The sequence below is a fragment of the Curcuma longa genome, chromosome 11 (assembly GCF_044706935.1).
Source record: "Curcuma longa cultivar G26 ecotype Majalengka, Jawa Barat chromosome 11, ITB_CL_G26_1.1, whole genome shotgun sequence".
NCBI classification, from domain to species: domain Eukaryota; kingdom Viridiplantae; phylum Streptophyta; class Magnoliopsida; order Zingiberales; family Zingiberaceae; genus Curcuma; species Curcuma longa.
The window spans coordinates 25,611,781-25,635,934 of NC_133871.1; the positions used below are offsets into that span (position 1 = coordinate 25,611,781).

The window sequence follows — 24,154 nt, forward strand, 5'->3', positions numbered from 1 at the left end:
TACAATTACAGTTGCTCTTTGCAAGATTATAAAAATGTGTTTCTAAGAATTTCTTGGTTGAATGGTTTGAGACTTCCCATTATGTATCATGAGGGCAACATTTTTATGATCTGAGGACTAAGTTTCTCTTTCTTTCATTGCAAGCTCAAACTTAATTGAATTGATTGCCCCTTAAGTTGCTTTACATCCATCAAATGTATGCTTATTTTCATACAACTTCTTGTGCGACCATATTGCTTTCACCAAATCTAGTTTCATATTCAGTATTTTATATTTCAGTACAGTTTGAGTAGGTCAGAAACAAGATTTGGTCACAACTCCATATGATAAAAATTTACAATACGGAGTACGTTAGAAAAACCATAAAAATACCTTACAGTCCCAGTGCTTCCACCACCAGTGGTACGAACACGTTTTTCTACTTTGGCAAAGTCCATTTGTTTGCTCTCGTCAACCTTAGCCTCATCAATCTTCAGATCATCTTCATCTTCAGCATCATCACTAGCAGCATCCTCATCATTTTGCTGGCCATTCTTCTCCTCCAATTTTTTCAGTTGTTGTTCCTTCAAAAATTTTCGCCTGGCTTCCTCCCGAGCATCATATTGCTCAATAACACGAGAATAAGTGGAGGCATCATAACCGTTCCAATGGTCACGTTTACCATCATAATCCAGTTCAAAACTCTCCACCTTCTCATCTGGAGCTATATGCATGTTTGTCCACTTAGCTCCAACCTTCCGAGGTCTTTCCATACAAGACTTTTTATCATGAGTCATTGCTCCACAACTACAAAATAGTTAAGAATACGAGTCTAGTATAATGTATCAATCAGTAAAATCATAGATGCTTTCTAGGTGAATAAACACACATTAGTTATTGATGGTTCATATGTAACTAATAATTTAATAGGGTACAAGAAAATATATACAAAATAGTTAAGACTATGAGTCTAGGATAATGTAGCAATCAGTAAAATCATAGATGCTTTCTAGGTGAATAAACACGCATTAGTTATTGATGATTTATCTGTAACTAATAATTTAATAGGGTACATAATCAAGCATGATATGTAGGGAAAAGAATGCTACTTCATGTTAGTATGTGGTATGTAAAGCCTGGCAAGAATTATGTCAGAGAGAACTATTGTTGCAGTGCAAAAAAAACAAAAAATAAATAAAAACATGGTTATTTAATGATTTTAAACCTTCTAATATCTTCCAGTATATTACATACCACATACTAACATGAAGTAGCATGGTTATATAACTTCTCATATCTTCCAGTATATTATAAAATATTAAACATCGTTATTTAATGATTTAAAACTTTTTTAAAAAATTCTAAATTTGAATTTAATTGGTTTACTTGAAAACACTTTCTTCCTGTAAAGGTAGACCTGATCCATTGCTTTTATCATCTAAAATCATTCAAGAGTACATAAAATTGTTTAAGGATTATATAATATGTTTTTGCTGCTCCGAATAGTCTTGAAAGAGTCTTTCAACAAGCACTTCAGCGGACCAAAATGGGGGAGGAGTAAAGCAATTATATCTTACGGCAATCTATTCAACCAAGTCCATCAAAAACTCGTCATGCACCTCTTAGAATCCTAATTAGATTTTTGGTTAGGTAATTTTCCAAGTGACATATACGACATATCCCCCAACAAAAAGCCCTAGATATCTAACATAACAAATAGAAGCAGAAAAGGGAAAACAGTCAAACAGATCAATCTCAATCCCCAATTACCAGCCTAAAGGAAGCAACAAAGCACAAGATTCAGCGCAGAGCACAAATTAGAGAAGAAGACTCACGCGGGCGCACTCGGCATGGTCTCCCAAATTGCGGTACTCGGGGTTAGTCTTGGATCCACCGGCGTAGCCGACGGAAGTACGGACGACGCCAGGAAGACAGCCGAAGAGCAAACACAGCAGTCCGCAGCGTCTCCTGGTTCGTCGACGGTGGCGGCTGCGTGATCCGACCGGGGAACCGCGCCGCCGCGGCCCGGTCGGCCGTGGAAACGGCGAAGAGAAACAGAACGCACAGCAGGAAGCGGAGATCTGCCATGGCGATCTCCACCAATTCGATTTGGTTCGCTAATCGATCGGCCGTTGGCGAGGTGGAACCCGTGGACCTGCGAGCCACTTCTCTATCCTCCTCCAACCATTTTGGTTTGATCGCTTCAGGTGTGGAATTATATACTCGACGGGAGAAAAATAAAATTATTTAAATTTAATTAAAATTATTTTAATATTATTGTAGTATTTGTGGCCATAATATCTATAATATAAAATAATTAATTTTTAATATTAAAAGTAATTACCAAATAGTTTCTACGAATTATTTTATAGTCGTAGTTAAATCTTAAATTTTAAAATTTTAATCCTAAATTATAAATTATAAATATTATTATATTAAAAATACTCTTTAATCAAAATTATTTTAAAATAATTATAATTATAACAGTTAATATGTAAAAATTATTAAGGTGGCCGGAAGGAAGGGAGAGAGAGGGGCCGGAGGAGAGAAGAAAGACGCTAACTGAAGTAGAGGTGTAAATGAGCCAAACTGCTCACGAGCTATTCGAGTCTCGGTTCGAAAAAAAAGTTCGTTTGAGTTCGTTCGATTAAGTTAACGAGCCGAGCTCGAGCCTGATTTCGAGCTCGAAAATATTATCGAGTCGAGTTCGAGCTTAATAGTATTTAGTTCGTGAGCTCGCGAACATATTCGTTTAAAGGCTCACGAACGTGTTTGTTAAGAGATTCACGAATATATATATATATTTGATATACTGCGCGGCGAAAAAAATGCGACCCCGTGCGCGATCGATCCACGCCGTCCACGCCCGATCGCGATCAACAGCAGCCGTCCAAAAATCGCGATTGCACAGTGTTTCTCCTCGGACCTTTGCCGCTTCTCCGCTACTGTTCACCGTCGTCCGGCCACCTCCGGCCGCCAGACCGGGCCCGTTGGAACCGCAACTCGACGGCGGTCCGGAGGTGGCCGGAGTCCGGCCCCGATTCGATCGGAATCCGGTCGGATTCTAGCCGAAATCGCCGCCAGAACCGTCTGCTCTGTTTCGGCTGGAATTCCGGTCGGATTCCGACCCAATCCGGCCGGAATCCGATGCCGGTGTGTGTGCCGTCGAGTTGCGCTTCCAACGAGCCCGGGATGACGGCCGGCGGTGACCGGACGGCGACGAACGACGGCGATGAACGGCGAAAGGTCGACTGATCGCGCAGCGGGGTCGCGCGGGGGCGTCGAACATATTACATGAATTATAAATATTATATATTAACGAGCCAAGCTCGAACTAAGCTCGTTTAAACAAGCTATTTTCGAACCGAACTCGAACCAATTCGTTTAACTTTAAAACGAGCCCTTTTCGAACCGAGCTCGAGCCGTTCGCGAACTATTTAATTTCATTATGAACCGAGCTCGAGCTTAAAAATTAAAGTTCGAATCGAACTCGAACCGAACTCAAACTTAGGAAAAACGAACCGAAGCTCGAGCTCGAGCCTCTTACTGTTCAGCTTGGCTCGGTTCAATTACACCCCTAAACTGAAGAGAGGAAAGACTATATCGAAGACAAACAAGAAGACTATATCGAAGACAAACAAGAAGAGACGAGGTTTTTGTTAATTTAATTAATAAAATACTATTTTAAACTTCATGTAAAATTGCTTGCTATAAAACTCATGCACGACACGATAGATTTTCTTCCCAAAATAGGCTTAGGCTATTGTGCATCCACACAAGGCTTAATCTGGGCAGGACCTTCAATGCTCATCCTTCTTTTGCTGGAATAAATGACCAAATCCGCCAAAGATTTAGTTGGAGATCCTGCAAATGGCAAGCAGGGAACCTCCCAAATCCCCAGTCCCTCGACCCCCTGCCCGATTCTGCTTTCAGCTCTTCATTCCCAGGAAGAATTTAAGGCCGTAATCTTTTCAGAGGAGCCCTTTCTCCAATCCATCCCCCCTGTCTCCCTGTTCATTCTCATGGAAGCATTATCTTCCATATTGAGCCACTGAATCTGCAACGAGATTTGGAAGAAACCGTCGTCGATCTCAATTCGGGAAGGTTTAATGTCATGCTCATCCATATGATATAAGAAGGCTGCCTGCCTGGGAATTGAGGTCGACGGAGAGATGGAGGGGCAGAGGGCGAACCAGAGCGGCGACGCTGCTAATTCGATCTTCGCCGGCGTTCAGCGTTCGATCACTCTCAGCGTGCGCAGTGTTCAAATATTGTTTTTCGATCAGATAATTGTTGTTCTTTTTGCCATTTTTTGAATGATGATATATTGCTGGTTTTGATCGTGCAGTGGCAGGATGTGGTGTACAAGGTGAAGACGGATCGGGGGGAGAAGGTGATCTTGAAGGGCGTCTCTGGGTGCGTCCAGCCTGGGGAGATGCTGGCGATGCTCGGCCCCTCCGGCAGCGGGAAGACGACGCTGCTGACGCTCCTCGGCGGGCGGGTGGTAACCACCAGCCGCCTCACCGGCAGCATCACCTACAACGGCAGGCCCTTCTCCAGCTCGCTCAAGCGCACCCTCGGCTTCGTGACCCAGGATGATGTCCTCTACGCCCACCTCACGGTGATGGAGACCCTCTACTACACCGCCCTCCTCCGCCTCCCCAACACCCTCTCCCGCCAGGAGAAGGCCGCGCAGGTCGAGGCCGTCCTCGAGCAGCTCGGCCTCACCGTGTGCCGCAACAACATCATCGGCAATGCCCTGGTGCGCGGCATCTCCGGCGGCGAGCGCAAGCGTGTCAGCATCGGGCAGGAGATGCTCATCAACCCTAGCTTGCTCCTGCTCGACGAGCCGACCTCCGGCCTCGACTCCACGATCGCCGGCAGGATCGTCTCCCTCCTGTGGAAGCTCACACAGACAGGCGGCCGCACCGTCGCCATGACCATCCACCAGCCCTCCAGCCGCCTCTTCTACATGTTCCACAAGGTCGCGCTCCTGTCCGACGGCAACCCCGTCTACTTCGGCAAAGGCTCCGACGCTTTGGACTACTTCAACAGCATTGGCTACTCGCCGGAGATCGCCATGAATCCTGCAGACTTCCTGCTCGACCTTGCTAATGGTAAGATCTTCTAGCTATTCTGATCCCTCCAAAAAAAACTCACTCAATAGCATATATATATCAAATCACCAGGTGTATCTGCAAACGAAGAGACATTAGAAGAAAAAGCAGCCACTAAACAAGCGCTAGTGGCAGCTTATAGAGAGCACTTGCATCCTCTGGTGAGTGAGGAACTGACGACCCTGAGCAAACAATTCAAGGAGCAGGGCAGTGACGAGTCGACGACGAGGAAGACGAAGCAGGAATGGTGCACCAGTTGGTGGGAACAGTTCGAAGTTCTAATGCGCAGGAGCTTGAAGGAAAGAAGGCACGAGGTTCTCTCCAAGCTGCATATGATTCAGATCTTCGTGGTGGCCATTATCGTCGGAGTACTGTGGTTCAAATCCTCCGATCATGTTATCGATCAGGTACAACTTTATAATCAAATCTATAGTGTTTAATTTCATCGATCGATCAACAAGCCAAAGCTAGGACTGAGACTTTGATCATTAGGTTGGGCTTCTTTACTTCGTCAATTCATTCTGGGGGATGTACCCTGCCTTCCAGGCCATCTACACCTTCCCCATGGAGCGCACCATGCTAACCAAGGAGCGGTCCTCCGGCATGTACCGCCTCTCATCCTACTTCATGGCTCTAACAGCCGGCGATCTGCCGATGGAGCTGATCCTCCCCATCTGCTTCATTTTGATCATCTACTGGATGTGCGGCCTCAAGCCCCAAGCTGGCAACTTCTTCATGCTACTCTTGTCCATCCTCTTTAACGTCTTGGTGGCGCAGGGCGTCGGCCTTGCCGTCGGCGCCGTCCTCATGGACATCAAAAAATCCATCACGCTCTGCTCCATCTTCATGCTCGTCTTCATGCTCGCCGGAGGCTTCTTCGTCCAGAACCTGCCCCCCTTCATATCATGGATCAAGTACATCTCCTTCAACTTCTACGGTTTCAGGCTCCAGCTGCTGTCCCAGTTCAGCCAGCAAGAGACCTATGAATGCGGCCAGGAGGCGCGGTGCCTGGTCGCCGACATCCAGTCGGTGAAGGTGGTCGGGCTCCGCGACGCGTGGCTGGCCGTCGTCGTCTTGTTCGCCATGCTTTTCTTCTACAGACTGATTGCGTATATGGCGCTCACTCGGATTGGCCCTGGAAAGAAATGAAACTGCATGTGATATTATTCCGATAATTTTGAGCACAAATAATGAGTTAAACCTGTTTTGTATGATTAAACATTCCCGTGTTTTATTGCTAAACTTCGATAATTACATAATTTATGTTCGAGTTTTACAATTAATCGTGGGCTATTGAATCTTATTAAGCACGATTAGAGCTGATATTAGCACGTTGTTTGAACTCGTAACGTATCCAATTACTGACGTGTGTGCTAGATTAACATGCGGTGCGGTATCATCTTGTACAAATGGCCCTTTTGACGAGTAGAAGCTCAATATAAAGAGGGGCCCACATTAACAGAACCAGTAATAGAATGAATAATCGTGTTTGCTGGCTGGATTGAATCAGGTGATCTAGACGTTGTTTGAAGTTCCCTCTCTCGTCACCGACAGTGAAGCCACGTGTCAGTAGGAAGGTGGAATTCGAAGACGCGCTTACTCGCATGAGATCCAGACAGTGTAGGGAAATAAAAGTAAAGAAGGGGGAAGAAATTGAGGAAGCAGCGGAGTACTTGCTTTGCCCACCGACCTCTTCTTCCTCTTCTTCTCTCTTCTGCAGTTCTACTTCGTGTAGGTTGAGCTCGATACTCGTCGCGCTGCGTCTCGAGGCTCCAGATCGAGCTGGCCGAGAGATCTGGAGAAAGGGATGGCGTTGAATCGCGGCTACAAGCTGCGTATCCTTCTTTTCCTCTTACTTCAAATTCGAAAAAAATTTGGATTGCACGCATCTTCTTCCTCACGCGCGATTTCTTTTTGCCATATAAATGTTCGCAGATTGGAATCTGTGGTTTGAAGTTAGGATTTCTCACTTGTATTACTGAAATTGATTGATTATGATGTGTTTTTGTGCTGTTTGTTTGAGACATGTTCCTAAGATTTGTTGCTTCATGGAAATTGCGATAGTGGTCGAAGAACTAAGCTGAAAAAAGCAACTTTTATGCGTTAGTCATGCGTGCTTACTCACTGTTTCTTAAGAAAAAAAAGGATGCTTCAATAGCATAGTGAACCATAATTTGTTTCTTCTGGATTTTCCTTGACCTTTGGTAACTAGAGGAATTTGTAGCGCATACTTCTGATGTGAAGTGCGTGTCGATTGGGAAGAAATCGAACAGAAATTTTATTACGGGTGGTGAAGATCGCAAAGTTAATCTATGGGCAATTGGTCGACCAAATCCTGTATCGGTGAGTACCATCCTTCTCTTTTTCTTCCTATGTTTTCATAATTATATTACTTCCTGTAATACATTTCCTAGTCCAAGCTCCAAAATAATGAATATTCAATTAAGTCTCTTTCACAAGCTGGCTCTTCTTTATTATATGTCTGGGTTTCTGACTGATAAGGGTGATGTCACATGAAATGGGCCTCTTACCACTCAAAATCCTCTTTGTGTTCGCCAGCATGAATCCAAATAAATAACTTAGATCGAAGCAAACTCTTTCAATGTTCAAGGAGCCAGGACTTGAGTTTCATTGGTCATGCTGGTTCAGTTGGATTGATTACAAGTTATTTTTTTTGAAAACTAAATAAATAACTTATCTCTAAGCAAACTCTTTCAATGTTCAAGGAGCCAGGACTTGAGTTTCATTGGTCAGACTGGTTCAGTTGGATTGATTACAAGTTATTTTTTGAAAACTAAGCTCGGTCCATCAGTATGTATCACCTTGGTTTTTATGTAATTTGACTAACGCTTACTTTTCTGGATCTTGGCCTTCAATCTGACTGGATTGGAAACTAGCCAATCTGGTTCTGTTTGCATGTAATGTTAGTTTAAAATAAGGCCTTCAAACTGTTATCACTCCTTTTCACTGCATGCTAAGTAAAAGGAAAAACTGGACACACAAGCAACTATTGGCTGACCTTCATTTTGTCTAACAGTTCATTCTAATATGAGCAATTTTTACTTAAAAACCTCTTCGATTGTCTGCAGAGTTTATCAGGTCATATAAGTTCTGTAGAGTCAGTGGCGTTTGATTCAGCAGAGGTCTTGGTTCTCGGAGGATCATCAAATGGCATAATTAAGCTTTGGGATCTGGAAGAGGCAAAGAGTAAGTGATGTTAACCCAGTTTACCTGCAACAATCTTGAGTCTACTTCCATTGAAATTTGATTTTACTAACAGGAAAAATGAACAAAGAACTTGGCTCAGTTCAAAGCACAATGTTACGAAATCCAACTGAAGATGATTTCCCTTTTATTTTCTAGCAAACATTGTTCTGATTGACAGAAATTCACTTAAAATTATCTTGTTCTGATTGACAAAAATGAAGTATAACATATGATATGATACAAATCATGAATTGTGTGATTCTAATGACTAGATGACCAAGTGATGAGATCAATGGTTATCAATGTAAATCCTAGTTGTTCGCTACATGTAAGCACTGGTTGACTTCAAATACATCGGTCATCATTTTGCAGATTGTATTTAAACCTTTCTAATTTGTCTGTTGGTGTCAAAGTGTAGTTGTTCGGACACTTACTGGGCACAGATCAAATTGCACTTCTGTCGAATTCCATCCATTTGGTGAATTCTTTGCTTCTGGTTCTTTGGACACTGATCTTCGGATATGGGATATTAGAAAGAAGGGATGCATTCATACTTACAAGGGCCACACTGGGGGAATTTCAAAAATTAGATTTACACCAGATGGACGGTGGGTTGTCACAGGAGGAGCAGATAACATGGTGAAGGTAATTGTGGATATTAGCAATGCATGGAAGACTTTTGGTTCTTTCTTTAAGCACTGGCCAGCTAAAATGGTTTTTGTTTTTTTAACAGCTGTGGGATTTAACAGCAGGAAAACTTCTACATGATTTTAAGTTCCATATTGGGCCAATTACGTGTATTGATTTCCATCCGCATGAGTTTCTACTTGCAACAGGTGTGCTCTTCATTTTTGTTTGTAGTTTGTTCCTTAATTTCCACAGTTTGAATTATGGCTAGGTTTTGACCTTAACCAACAAATATTATTATAGACTAATTCTATTCAAAGCAAACTTCTGGATTTTATAGGCCCTAAACTTCCTATGCCTATTTTCAACTTCAGACTATTCTTTTGATTATTCTGAGCTTTGGCACATGAGTTAGTGCAATATATGTTTACACATATAAATCTGAAATTTGATGGAAACCTTTACATTTTATCATAAGGACTGGGTCTTAGCATTTTAAAGCTAAAGGTAAATTGTCTGAACAAGGGCGTTTTCCAGCAAAGGAAATATGTGAGCACGTTGCATCATGTGTTTTTCGAGTTTGTCTTCTGATTTATTTAGCTTCCACTATACATAAGATATGCCTACTTTCAACTTCTTACTTGTTAAGTTTCCGTGTTTATGTGGTGTGAGCTTCTCATTCTGTCTACTATACTTCTAATGAATTTAATACAAAATGACTTCCAGGATCTGCTGATCAAACTGTGAAATTCTGGGATCTAGAGACTTTTGAATTAATAGGCTCTGCAGGGCCTGAGGTATATAAATTTCAAGTGTTTCCTATCTAAACTTAAGGCACAATTCCCATTTGACTTGCAATTTTTAATTTTAAGGTCTGTCTTGACTTTTGGTGAATTGCACTTGCATTTACTATAATTCAGAATTTGTATTTTTCAGCTTTAGGTGATGATCTCAAAATTCCATAACTAGATAGATTTTGCCACTTATAGGAGATACTGGAGGAAAAATTCTTTTCTGTATGCTTCCATAAGCTGCTGAACGCCCTACCCATGTGCAGTTCACATCTGTAGAACTGCAAAAGAGCTGCAGAACCACCCCTGCCTTCTACCACTCATTATTTTTCTGGACAATTTAAGTAAAGACTGAAACCTCATTGCAGCTCAGCTAATCATGAGGCAGTGTTCCCCCTGTTTTGTCATTGGATTCACTTTCCTACAAGTTCCTTAACCGGCATGGATGATTAGAAGCAGACCATACAAAGAATTTACATGGTTGAGTTTGGCTGTTGAACCAAAGTTCATCTACATGCTTCGATTGCCTTTTTTGTCATTAACAACAAACTAGACTGAAGAACAAATGACTAAAACTGTACCTTAAATGTTTGATCTCATTTTTGTTTTGACATCCCAGACTCATAAAATACATATACAATTGCTAGGAAAAGTTTCACAGGTGGTATTACCTAGATGTAGATGAAATTATAGGAAGGTAAAAGTAAAACAATGATGTGCTCAGCATACTCAATCAGCTATTAGGAAGCTACTGCTTATATGCCTATTGAGTGCAATTTCTTCTTTTAGCAAGTTCCCTGGCAACAAATTACCATTACACAAAGAGGCTCTAGCTGCACATTAAAAAATTGTGAATATTTCCTTTCGATGCTTCTTCACTGAAAACCAGCTCATAACTCTAAATGTCTCTAAACTGCAGCATGTGAGTGTCAATGGTAGTTTTTCCGTACACAAATACTTTTAAAATATTTCACTAAGGGGAAAATATTTTTGAGAATTATTCCAGGAATCCAAAAGAGGGTTATGCCTAGTGTTGGGTTCATTCTGATATCAATTACATAACTACTTAGATGCCAAATGCTTAATCTCAAGTTAATCATAGCCACTCATCTAAGCCAATAAAGTCTCATTACTCCACAACCTCCCGTGTGAAAATATATCTCAGGTGTTATTTGGTAGGTCTTGTTCTCACATTAGAGAGGATATTATTTATGTAGTATACTATCCTTGTTCTCCTTCCTTTGTTTTTAAATGGGTTGGAGGGCATTCATCTCCTCACTTTTCTTTGCAGAAAAAAATTGAAAAAGAAAACATGAGAAGTTACATTTTGGAAGTTTCTCAAGAACTAAAGTAATTCATCCATTTTTACATCATACTTTTTTTTTTTCTTGCTTTGAGGGTCATAAAAAAGGGAGAAAGTGTAGTGGCAGAGATAACACTTTTGTTCATCTGCACTCTTCATTTATGTTTTGAATAGAAAAAAAAGACAGATGAAACTATTGGAAATGAAGTATTAAAGTTTTGGAAAAAGGATGCATGTCACATTGCTGATTGTGTTAGACTGCTTTATATAATCTACACACATACTGGTACTTTCAAAATATACTAATACCAGAAACCTACCTTCAACATTCTCCAGTTACTAAGTATTAGTTTCAGTTATGGATATTTGTTTTTTCTCATTTCTCAGGCTACTGGGGTATGCTCAATGATCTTTCATCCTGATGGAAAAACCCTCTTCTGTGGGTTGGATGCAACCTTAAAGGTAACTCTTTTGTTGAAATTAGTGCTTTATATAAGACAGTAAATCTGCCACTGCTCATCTGATGTAAAATGCAATTACTAGGTTTTCTCTTGGGAGCCAATAAGATGCCATGATGCTGTTGATATGGGGTGGTCGACTTTGGCTGATCTCAGTGTTTATGAAGGAAAACTTTTGGGGTGCTCTCACCATGAAAATCGCATTGGACTTTGGCTAGCTGATATATCAGTAACTATTATATTATGATTCAATGCCCAGATAAACCCTAGATTGGTTTGATAAAGCAATCCATCCTCAAAAAAAATTGATAAAGTAATTATCTTTTTTTGTTTCAGCTCATTGCACCATATGCTCTTGGAGTGGTTCCCAAAGTAAATGTGGCTGTTGAGCCTACTTATATTCATGGAGAAATTCATTCCACGAAATCAACTGATATCAGTATGAAACCTAATATAACACCTTACCTCTGAGACTCTGGAATCTGGAGTTAAACCTAAGGAGTCCCAAGGAGGAGCATTCTTAACTTGTAAGCGAATAGATTCATTATTAACGTTTGATCTCAATCTTCCTTGCTGGAAGAACAAGTATCAGGTTATACTATTTATACTTTCTTAATTATTTAAAACAGCTGATGACTTTGTGCCTAGTATCGTGCCTGGATCTAATTCAGAGTATGAATCCAATAACCCATCAGTGATCTTGCACAGAGTTAGGAATAAAACCTCCTCTGGTAGCAACACTGATCCACAAAAGATCGATTCTAGGATGTCTACAGAAGCATCCATCAGCATTGCTGCCACACCCACAGCTGTGAAAGTTATTCGAGGTTCTCTTACTTCCACAAATAGAAGCTCACAAAGTTTGCCTCCGAAGCATATTGGATTGACTTCTAGTACTTCAAAAGCAATTAGTTTGTCAAATACAAAGCGACGCCCATTGGTGCGAGCATCTTTAGGAACACAATCTCCAATGTCCATGCCTGTTGTTGTACCTAGAGACAACCAAGATCTGGACAGTTTCAGAGCAGTGAACACCACCTCTGAGACAATTTCCCATGGTTTAAGATTGAACAGACCTACTCATAAGCATAAGCCATCATTTACTGCCAGCGATAGCAAAGGCCAACTGGTAGAGAAAGCATCTGTGAGTATGAGTCAGAGAAGTGATCTAGATGTTAATTCAAGCTTGTCCTCTAGTGGTCCTGGGAGCCAAGTTGCTTCAGAATCTGATAAAAAAGAAGCTGACAAAACCAGAGATATCGCTGAAGATTTTGAAAGAGCAATATCACTAGAGCAGCCTTTACAGTCTCAGATTGACAATGGTATGTTTATTTCTCCTGGTTAATAAGGAGAGCAATAATTTTCCCTGCTGATTCTTTCTGTTGCTTCTTTCTTTCAGGTGATGAGTTGTCATGCTCGAGCAGTGAAACAAAGTCAGTGAAATATGTGAGAGGAGGTAATATTACTAAAACCATTACATGCCTCAAGCTATAGTCGATTAAGTTTGTTAGCAAACACTGGTGTTCTGTTCATTTTTGTAGTTGCTGTGCAACTGGGAAAGACACGCACTCTAGTGGAATGCTGGGAGAGAAGAGAAAAATCTAGCAGTGGGAATGTGGCAATAGTGAGTAGTTAGTCCACTTTCTATATCTGACAGCCTGTAACTCAAATTGGGATGTTATTCATATGTTGTTTCTATATAGTTTTCCTGATGGATTTACAATATCAACAGACTAATTCTATTGTTACAAGATTTATTCATCTTTATCCATACCAAGTGTTACCATTTATCCTCCTCACCACCCAATACAAACAATTGGTCGCACACTTGAGAACTGCAATTTGGTGATCACAAGCAATCAGATTGGATAACATAATAGAAATAAATCCATATTTCCAAAAATTTCTTGGTTGGTTGGATAAATGATTCAAGCGATCTAGGGTAGGACTACAATTACAGTTGCTCTTTGCAAGATTATAAAAACGTGTTTCTAAGAATTTCTTGGTTGAATGGTTTGAGACTTCCCATTATGTATCATTAGGGCAACATTTTGTATGATCTGAGGACTAAGTTCCTCTTTCTTTCATTGCAAGCTCAAACTTAACTGAATTGATTACCCCTTTAAGTTGCTTTACATCCATCAAATGTATGCTTATTTTCATACAACTTCTTGTGGGACCATATTGCTTTCACCAAATCTAGTTTCATATTCAATGTCTCAGTTTTCACGTAAAACAAGTAGGAGGAATTATTCTGCTTTTTCTTGCATTTTGTCTTTTAAATTATGTTATATAAATCAAATAGAGAACAAACTTGGATCCAAAATGTTTACTTTTGGTAATCTGAGTTACTTTCTGTGGTTCATCTTTATATATTGCCTTTTTCTTTTCTGGAAAGCTTGCTACCTTTCAGGGGTTTTATTTTTTATTTTTAATTTTTTTCTTTAACTGATCCAGATTTGCCCCATTTGGCCAAGTCCTAGAGACGGTCCTATTCATGTACTATCTGGAGACTCTTTTTTTTTTTGTTGTAAAAATGATATCTAGAGATTTTTTTTGGAAAAATGATATCTGGAGACTTTATTATAATTCCCACTAAGTACATGTCAATTTTACATTTGACTAGATGATGGCCTGAGTGTGAAGAAAAATATTTAAGATTTTCTTTAAAATTTAGGTTCACTTGTTAGTTTTCCAGTTCAACATGCATGTAATGTTCAGATATAAACCTGTATTTATAGGGTTCTTTAAGTATTGGCATGTTACATCTTATTAAGGTGCTGCAGTCAGAAAAGCATAGCTATTATTTATCATCTCAAAAACTTCATGTGTTTATGTTGAAATGCTTCTCGATTATTAGTCATCTTAATCCATGATGCTACATGAACAGCAAGGAACTTTGATACATGATGAACAGAAAGGATCAGGGCAGAGTTCTGAAAGGGACTTCTCCGTAGTAGAAGTTGATATCAGTCCTGAGACATTAATACACAATCATGATGCTTTTGTAAATTCTTCGAAATCTCGCCTGATGAAGTTACAGGTACTTTCTCTTCGTCTTGAGATGATAATTGCTGTTAAGACCTTTGCCAGATACCATCCATACTATGGAAGCTCATTTCATTATCCAAAAGGTTACAGCTCATCTCCTCTGAAAAGTGTTAGTGAACAGGATGTGAACCAAAAATTTAACTTTAAAGTAGCATAATTTACTTGAAAAATTACTGTGTTCAATATGTGATGCCATTAATTTAGGATTCTTATCCTAACCAGTTCATTGGACAATTTCAGAGTAAATGCCACCATATTTTGTTGATTGATAAAAACTCATTGCGTCATGTACCCCTGTACTGGTCCTCAATAAGAATGCACAAAAGCATTCTTTTACTGAGTAACAGAAATAGGACATTGTATGTTCATACTTGTGTTAAAAAGGACTTGCTTTCCTAATAGTTTAATCTAGTAGGAAAGGGTCGACATTATAATAAGCACGGTCAACTGTAAGATATGTTCATAGAAAGCTTAATGTACTTTGGAAGGAGCATACTGCTTTGGCATTTCATTTATTTGGAAAACTTATTCAATGAATTACAAGGCTACTACTAAACTGTTTCACTGTAGAGTAAAAAGCTTTATCATAGCTTTGAACTAGACTACGGTAGGTAAGGGTAAGTCATAATTACTAATTGGTTATGCAGGAAATTGCAGTATGAAACAATCTTCAGTTCCTCACCTATAGCAATTACATTCAAACTTTTGTGTTCTGAGCTTAGTGTTTTTTCTTTATTGCGCTAAAAAGTTTGATTACTGTTGAGCCTTTTCTGGATTTGCACACTTCAAAAGTAATAAATTACATCTTTCGTAAGACCTGAGAGAACTCTTGTAGAGAAATGCTGTCCTCTATATCAATAGTCTATGGGAGGTCAATCCCTGAATGTATGCTTCTGAAACCTTATTTATTTTCCTCGTGTTTGCCTCTAACAGCAACGTCCTTGTTGTGATGTGTCTGTGCTCATAGACTGTGCTGATGATTGTGTCTATGATAAGATATTTTATTGACAATTATTGAAATTTTATGTAGTTTTTAGTTCCAATGACTGTTTTCCTAATAGCAACATTAACAACTCAATTTTCAGATGGTAAGACATTTTTGGGAACAAAATGGCATTAAAGGTGCAATAGGTGCAGTGACCAAGTTGCCTGACTATTCTGTAAGTTTTGTTTTTAAGCCAGTAATGACTTAACTTTATATCTAGGGAGGAAAAAGGATTTTTTTTCACCTCCTTTTCATTCATGCCTTTTTGGATTAATAATTTGTTAAATTCAATGCAGGTTCAGGTTGATGTGATCAACATTCTCATGGAGAAAACTGATCTTTTTACCCTTGATCTATTTTCACTCTTGTTGCCTCTTTTCGTTGGTTTACTTAGCAGCAAAGTTGAAAGGTACACAACTCACTTATCAACATGAATCCCTATTATCAGAGAAGTAGAAAAGTAGGATATGTTAAGGAATGATTAATGTTAAGTATTTTTCAGGCATATTATTGTTACCCTGAGTCTGCTGTTAGAACTTGTTAAGACATTCAAACCTGTTATCACTTCAACAATAACTGCATCTTCAACTGTGGGGGTTGATATTCAGGCAGAACAGAGGTAACCTTGCTTGAATTTATTGGTTGTTCTCCTATGTTGTGTTTGATTCACAGGATAGAGTAGAACATAATGAAATAGTTACTCTTAGTAAATAAAATAGACAAGGAATAGGACAAGAATAAATATTTCTTAGTTTTCTTCATGGAATAGTATAAATAGTGAATAATTATTCTTATGTTTGATTTATAAGACTTTGATAAGGAATAAACAAGGATTAGCTTTTACCATGATAAAATTAATCTTTTTTCCTATTCGTCTATTCACATGATGTGCTTGTTCTTGTTTGACTCATCGACTCAATAGGCCCAACCAACATATTTGTCAAGTCTAAGTGTTCAACTCACCTGAGTATGACTGGTATGCTCGTTTGGTCTGGTCATCCACCCTGAACTGTGCAATCAGCTTTCCCGATGTACTTTACCCGCCCAATCGGACCAGCTTGGATGAGCCGATGAGCTCAATTTGTTCATTCAGTCTGATGATCAGTCCGCTTTTCTTGTTTGTAATAATTGGGGTAGAATAGAATGTGAATATATATAGTCCAGTTGGCCCATCTAGCCTAACTGAACTTTCTTTTCTCATTGAAGAACAAGTAATCTTTAAAGATTTGAACAAAAAATGAATAGTTATTCCTATTCTAGGAAAGTAGGAAAAAGCTATTCCTTATTGGCAGGGAATCATAATTTCATAGGAACTAGTATTCTGAGTTAATTTTTACAATCAAGTATAGAAATACTTATTCTACAAAAATTCATAGGGAACGAACTAGTTATTGCACATTGTTTAGTTTCTTACTTGAAGATATTTGATTTGTGGCAGGCTGGAGCGCTGCACCCACTGTTTCAACTATTTGGAAAAGATAAAGCAACTTCTTCCTCCATTAATTAGGTATGTAGCTCCTTCAGTTGTAGTTGAAAAAAGTTGGATATGGAAGCTCCAATTACTATAAATTGCTTCAGATTTTGGTTTTCTCCACTTACAATGACTGTTGTAGATCCTTTTTCCTACCTTTCTGGCTATCTTATAATCGAACAGGATCGACATGGGAGAATACATTCGAGCTCAAATCTGTTAAATTTATTCCATCATTCTATATCGGCATGCCTTTCTCATAGTTTCTTTCCCAACTTTGTGCAGGAGAGGAGGCGTACTAGCAAAGCATGCTGGAGAACTCAACTTAGTCTTACAGAACTCATGATCAAATTAACACCTGATGCCCTTAATTATACCTTGTTTCATAGGCTAATGATCAAGATTTTTTGCTCGCTCGACGACATCGCCGAGGCGTATGCAACAGCACAGCAATCTTCGGTCTCTCTCAAATTCTGGTACAAAACTGATGGGTGCTTCAAGTCGAGCATAGCTCATGATAAGTATATCGATATCGTAATGTCTTGTTATTTCTGCTTGCCTATTTTTCCCAGAGTGGCATGAACATGCTGGTTTCTACTTTCTACAAGATATTATGCCTCTGTAAGCCTTTGTAAAGATAGGTGATATTGTATTTCACAGTGGAAAGGGAGAATTTTATTGTGTTTTTTTTCACCTACATCAACATCATATTTTTATGACAAATAAGAAATGCATTGAGTAATGTAGTAGTAAAATTCTTAGGGGAACAAGTAAGAGGATTAGGATTTAAATCTCATTAGAGACATTAGAGATGAATATTTAAGTTATGCTGTCTGATTGAGTGAATCAAGGGACAAATGATAAAGTGGTAATCATAAATCATGTACAACACGCTACAATGAAACAAAAATGATGATTAAATTTGATGATGCACCAAAGTACACCAAACAACACATTTTAGAAAAAAGGAAGAAAGAAAAAGAATGGCATTCCTATAAGTCAAAAGGTGAAGCTTCCTACTTCACTTTATCCAAAGTAACCAGTGAGTGTTGATTTGGGTGCATGGCATGTTAGGGTTATGATTACTAATGTAAAAAAGAAAAATAAAATGTTATTTTACTATCGAAATAGAATTGAATCATCACTCGATCGAGCTTCAAGTCACTAGTTTAATAGCTCCAAAGATAATGGCTCAGTGGTTAAGATCTTTGATAGATTACAAGAATCTTCAAGAATTTTAAGACTACAATGAATAATAAGTCAAAAAAAAAAAAATAGACGGTCTAAATGATTATGACAAGTACTTCTTGATTTATCTTGGTGGTCAATAAAAAATTTCTTCAGTTGGATTGATTACTTTAGAATTAATAGGTGTAAATTAAATATTTAATATTAACTAAAAATAATCATAATTTTTTTTTAAAAAAAATGTCACTAGTTTAATGATCAAATAATAAAGTAAATTAAGTGGTTATTATGAACAAACACAAAGAAAAATTTAAAGATCATGTCTATATCTATAAAAGAAAAAAAACAAAAGTAACATGGAAATTGAAAATTATCACATCAATGTTCAATTAAGTAAAAAATAATTCAAATAGTTGAGCTAAAAATGATTATTTTAAAAAAAAGTTTAGGGAGCATTTCCTTTTAATAGTCACATTAATTTATATATTTAACCAAAAAAGTCACTATCAACTTTCTGAGTCCAATAAGATTATCCAATACATGCATCATGCAAATACATCGTTAAGAAAATAATAATAATAATTTATATCACAAAATTCACGCTTAATTTTATTTTAATCTTTGCATAAACAGTCGTGGCGAAGCACTAACAAGGAATCCAAGGGCCAATTTGGTCATTCCGGCTGCTTGCGGCCTGCCAAACTAAAATGCCATCGCTTCAACTTGTAATATCGAAAATGCCATCGTGGGATAAGACGTGCACTCCTTCTTAGGCGATGGCTTGCTCGTAATTTTAATAAACGACCAGGGCTCTTGGTTTTCTCGGCCGTTTCCTTTTTCTGTATTTGAGTAGCCATCGAAGTCGTGCTTCGTCCTGAAATTTGAATCTTCGGGGGATCAAAAGCCCTAAATTGGGTCAATCGATCCCAACCCTCCTCCTCCTCGCGTGGCGGAAACGAAGATTAGGGTTATGATTCATGGATTTCAGGTCGCAGTGATCGCTTTTCTCTTTTGGTGGCCGAAGATTGCGGGAGAAGCAGACGCTTAAAGTGCAAGATTTTTCAGCTTTTCGGGTGGGTTTCTGGTTCAGTCGCCCGCCCACCTCTTTCCCTGCTGAATCTGATCAGAACGGCGAGCTCTGCGAAAGACGAGCGCTTTTGACCACGGATTCGCAGCCAGATCGCTCGGAGGTTGGTTTTCTGCTGCGCTATTTGGCATTTCGGGGGGATTTTCTATGATGCTGTCTGCTCGCGCCATGGGCGGCGATGGGTTCGGTCGGAGCACTCTGGAGGTGATGCTGGACGCCATGCGGCAGAGGGATGAGCAGCCTAAGGATCTGCCTCCGGCTCTGCCCGCTCGGCCAACCTCGAGAGGTCGCCTGCCCACTTCAAGGAGATCTGTTTCCGTTAGGCCTAATCACGAAGCCAGTGATCCAGGAAGGAATGATTTTGGCAGCAAGAGGTGCTTGGGGATACCAGAACTGCTGCGCTATGAGGAAGGGGCGCAGGCTGCCAATGTCACTGCACTTGTGCCTGGTAAAAAGATGGATTATGGAGGCAGCAACAAGCATACCATAATTGGGGTAAGCTCATACAGATAACTCTTAACTAGTTTGCATCTCATATCCTTCCATCTCCTGACCTTCACAGTGTACTGGTTTGGAAGATGATGCCAAAAATCAAACCCTGCAAGCCATTCTCTGGGTGCAGAAGAATTTTCGAGGTCTTCAAGCTCGGTTGCATCTTAAACAGCTGAAGGCAGCAGCAACTAATTTACAATCATGTACTGTGTTTTTCCAAGATAACGTTCTTGAGGCATTTGTAGTTCGAAGATGATGATGCCATTGATACTATTGGAAATTTTGATGAACAGTTGTTCGAGGTGAAAGAGAAAGGCAAAAGTTTGCAGTGTCGATAAGGAGATGGACTTCAGCTATTGTGATCCAAAAGCATGTGCGACGGTGGTCTGCCAGGGCTGTCTTTAATGGCCAACTCAGGGATGCTATACTATTGCAGTCCGGTACCATGGCCATACCATCTCCCCCCTTTGGTATCTTTGTCAGTTTATTTGGTGTGTTATAATTTGTCGTTCCTCGGCAGCCATTCGAGGTTGGCTAGCAAGGCAACAATTCATTGTTTCCAGTGCTGCTTCAAAGAGAAGGCAAATGTCGAACCTCATTGAAGCAAACATAAGGAGAGAGTCAACAAGTGACCATGTTGAAGTTATTAAGGTACGAGTTCGAGTCTTCTTGTGTGATATAACATGATTAATGTGTAGAATGATTTTGTTGTTTTGGTTGGCAGGACACAAACAATGAGCAAAGTCAGATTTACCATGCATTGGTTGAACTCCGAAGTCAGCTGCTTAAAACTGAAGCAGCACTGCAGGAGAAAGAAGAAGAAAATGCTATGTTGAAACAGAGACTTAAGGAGTATGATATAAGGTGGTCAAACTATGAATCAAAAATGAAATCGATGGAGGCGACATGGCAGGGACAATTGAATTCTTTGCAGGTCAAATATTTTACTATCAGTTTTCGGAGTATCAGAATGAATGCATTATATCTCAGGTCAACCTAGTGAAAACGAATTTCACTAGGAGCAACTGCTTAGTTTGTAAGTCGAAGTGAGATTGTTAAACATACTGACTTATTTATCCTGCTTGTGCAGATGAACTTTGCGGCCGCAAGAAAATCCCATGCTTTGGAGGAGATACCAAAACAAAACAGAAGGTGGGAGACACCTAAACCTAACCATTATTGTAACTCTGAAGCCCCCTTCTTCTTCTTCTTCTGAGGTTCAACCACTCAAAGACATGCTATCAAAACTCCAGAAGAATTCTAATTCAGTGCCAATGAGAAACCATGATACTGCCCCCGGTTCCCTTGTTCAACTTATGGAGGAGTTTGATCGGCAACAGGAAATATTCGACAACAATGCTGTTTTAGTCAATGGAGCAAAAACAGGGCAATGTGCAGCCAATATAAACCATTTACAAGAGCTTCGAGAACTCAAAGCTCGTTTTGCTTCATGGAAGAAGGATTACAAGATGCGATTGAGGGAGGCAAAGACGGAATTACTGAAGCTCGGCAGTCCTGAAGAGAAAGCAGCCACACGGAAACATTGGTGGTGCACTGCTAGAATAAAATGACAGTCAACTGAATCCATTTTTTTTTCTCTCTTTTGGTATCACAATTTCAGTGATACCATCACATTGTTCATCCGATAACACATCCAATTCATTGAGTGATTACAAAGAAGCAAGCCTTGTATGATTATATTGCTTGTAGATTCCACATATTATTGTCAAGATTCAGGCAGAGAATTGTCCCTTCTATGAATCATTGAAATTTACAGGTAGAGAAGTGTGTGCATGAATCTTGTATTTTTATTTTAGTTTTTTACTTTGTTTCCCCCTTAATTGGGGAATACAGGTAATTTTGTTTCCTTCTAAAATTAATTAAACCATTCTAGAAATATGCCATGTAAATAGTTATTATAATTAGTTTATCTTGATAAGTAGATTAATCCATGTCACCCATTTACTTATTTAAGCCACTTGTTGTCAGTTTCAAAATTTGTTTCTCTTAAATCTCAATCATATTTTGGATCAGTTAAATCCTCCCTAAATTTTAGAATATAATTAGTGTTCTTCAATTTTACTTTTTTCATAATTCTTAATCATCTTTAGCATATTCCCCTCCAAACTCTTAATCCTGAGTTCCCCACCAGCAGCAGAAGATTGATCAGAAACATATTGTTATGAATCTCTAGAGTTGAAAATATTAGACATGATACGACTAATGACAAATGTCGAAACATACGAAAATATTAGACATGAAATGACTAATGGCAAATGTGGAAACATAGATCACAAAATGATAAACAAAAAGAGAATGGTAATAAATTTACAAAATCTTGCTTTTGCTATGGAACAAACACTTAGCAGAGCCAAGTAGCACTGGTGATGGTAGAGCATTGAAGTAGGTAACAAAGGAAAGATATGAATAACTGAAGGCTACATAGATTTTGAACCAAATAGAAGTGAAAAAAAGTCAAGTAGACAAAGATGCTTGTCGAGAGACCAATGAAGAATTCCACAAGGCATGTCGATATCGAAAAATCTCCTTCAGTTCCTTGATTGGGGAAATGTCCATGAGTGGTAAAATCAGATAAGAGTTTATCCTTAAGCTTGAATCTCTAGACCAACCAATTTGCTGCCTCATTTTTGGATGTCGGAATCTCGCAAGGGAGAACCCGTTGGATGTGAATATGAACTTCGGAAGGATCCACGCCAAAGATTATCGATGTTTGTAGCCAATGGCGACATTGTATATTGTATACAACCAACAAATATCATCACAAAGGAACATAGGTGATATGGTGAATAGAGAGACCTACATATGATATAGTCAAGTCAATAGTCAAGTATAGATGGAGGTCAAAGCGACCATCCGATTCCTCCGTCCGCTCAGTTTGTTCGACTCCAAGGGACTCGAGTCACTTGACTCTAGCAACTCAGCTCACCCAATTTTAAAAACTCAAATTTTTCGACTCCATCAAGTCAGTTCACCTAACTCCAGGAGACTCGAGCCACTCGACTTTATCAGCTCGGCTTACTCGACTTTAAAGGACTCAAGCTCCTTGACTCCATCAGGTCAGCTCACCCGACTCCAAAACTCGACTAAGACTCAGTTGAGACCTACATCATACGTTGACCCACAAACAACCACTGTGAATATTATGTGGTCTCCTAGATGCCCTCCTCCTAATATGTGGTGCTTAGCAGATGGAGAAGCAGTTAACTGCTATTGGATTTGATCTTCTCACTAGCTCTGACATGGAGATAATTTTTGGATAACTATATAAATCCTATAGAAAGTATGCGCTAAAGAGAAGGCAGAGCGTCTTCTCTTTCTTCTTTTTCATTATTCTATTATTTTTATTTTTTGATATTTAACCTGAGCATCTCACTCCAACCTTGACGTCCATCTTGACCCTTTTTTGAGTGTTACAGACATCTTTGATGCCTCCTCCATCATCAAAGCCTCCGATTTCTCCACTTCAACCGTCGTATCCCACTGATTCACCAGAACAGGAACAAGAGACATGAATGGCAACATCAGCATTGGCAAAAGGACCATCGAGACAGTAAAATTCTGATTTCATCTTCCCTCAAACAGCACTGCAATTGTAGGAGCAAGAAATTCTACAAGTTTCAATCAATAACTAAATAAATGTCCACTATTTTGAGTTGACTCAATGGATTCATCTTCAGGTCACGTAAAAAGTCAAAAAAAAATCTATTTACTTCCTCACACAAGATTCGACAAGAAATAGCATGGGGTGTTTCTGTAAGATAGATCTGGTGGTGACTTCTGCAAACCTAGGTCAGACAAATTCATTGCAGGGCTGCATGCTATTCTGGACTATCCAAACCCTAACCTAGTCCTGTTCTACGATTCCAAGAAGCCGCCTTTAGTACCATGTATCCATCTACTAGCCTATTCTGATCCTCAATGAATCAATCGACTAAGCGCTAGATATCAAGGATCAATTGCGAACATCGCCACCACGTCACTTCAAAAAACGCCAAGCATCCTAACCATCGTAGTCATTTGTAGAGCCTACTTTTCTCAAGAAGAAAATCCCCCCAAAACCGAGAGTTTAACCAAAAAAGAAAGAAATCGATACCAAAATCAAATAAAACGGATCTGATTCATGCTCAAATAAGTTAGAAGAGGAAGAACCAACCTGGGCAAGTAGCAGCAGGATCCCGTGGACAAGAATCGGCTGGATCAGGCGATGAACCCCCGAAGAGAAGGACGAAGAAATTAGCGGTCGAGCAAATCGAAGGAGAAGACGACAGAGCCCATCAAGAGATACAACCGAACAAAGTGGTCCTCTTCGACTGTGATATTCTGTCCGCGATGGAATATTCGATACGTCCGAAAGAATTTCGGATGTCCAGAACATTA

General features: G+C 39.4%; 2 protein-coding genes and 2 pseudogenes across 2 annotated transcripts; 3 read left to right on the forward strand and 1 right to left on the reverse strand.

Annotated features, from left to right (window-relative positions):
• Positions 1 to 228: 228 nt before the first annotated feature.
• On the reverse strand, positions 229 to 2,113 carry LOC141837679 (pre-mRNA-splicing factor SLU7-like). Its single transcript, XM_074725048.1, has 2 exons — positions 1,815 to 2,113; positions 229 to 786 (listed from the first exon to the last, which is right to left on the reverse strand). The coding sequence occupies exons 1-2, from the start codon at positions 1,829 to 1,831 to the stop codon at positions 312 to 314; spliced, it is 492 nt and encodes a 163-aa protein (XP_074581149.1). The 5' UTR covers positions 1,832 to 2,113; the 3' UTR covers positions 229 to 311.
• A 2,038-nt stretch (positions 2,114 to 4,151) lies between these two features.
• On the forward strand, positions 4,152 to 6,245 carry LOC141837435 (ABC transporter G family member 9-like). Its single transcript, XM_074724840.1, has 4 exons — positions 4,152 to 4,232; positions 4,328 to 5,096; positions 5,169 to 5,503; positions 5,589 to 6,245. The coding sequence occupies exons 1-4, from the start codon at positions 4,152 to 4,154 to the stop codon at positions 6,243 to 6,245; spliced, it is 1,842 nt and encodes a 613-aa protein (XP_074580941.1).
• Positions 6,246 to 6,776: 531 nt separating this feature from the next.
• On the forward strand, positions 6,777 to 17,680 carry LOC141842080 (katanin p80 WD40 repeat-containing subunit B1 homolog KTN80.4-like; annotated as a pseudogene).
• Positions 17,681 to 19,368: 1,688 nt separating this feature from the next.
• On the forward strand, positions 19,369 to 21,498 carry LOC141842082 (myosin-1-like; annotated as a pseudogene).
• The last annotated feature ends 2,656 nt before the right edge of the window (positions 21,499 to 24,154 follow it).

Coding starts and splice junctions, on each gene's coding strand:
- LOC141837435 (XM_074724840.1), top strand. CDS start 4,152: ATGGAGGGGCAGAGGGCGAACCAGAGCGGCGACGCTGCTAATTCGATC. Junction 4,233..4,327: donor AGCGTTCGATCACTCTCAGC/GTGCGCAGTGTT, acceptor TTGATCGTGCAG/TGGCAGGATGTGGTGTACAA. Junction 5,504..5,588: donor CCGATCATGTTATCGATCAG/GTACAACTTTAT, acceptor TTTGATCATTAG/GTTGGGCTTCTTTACTTCGT.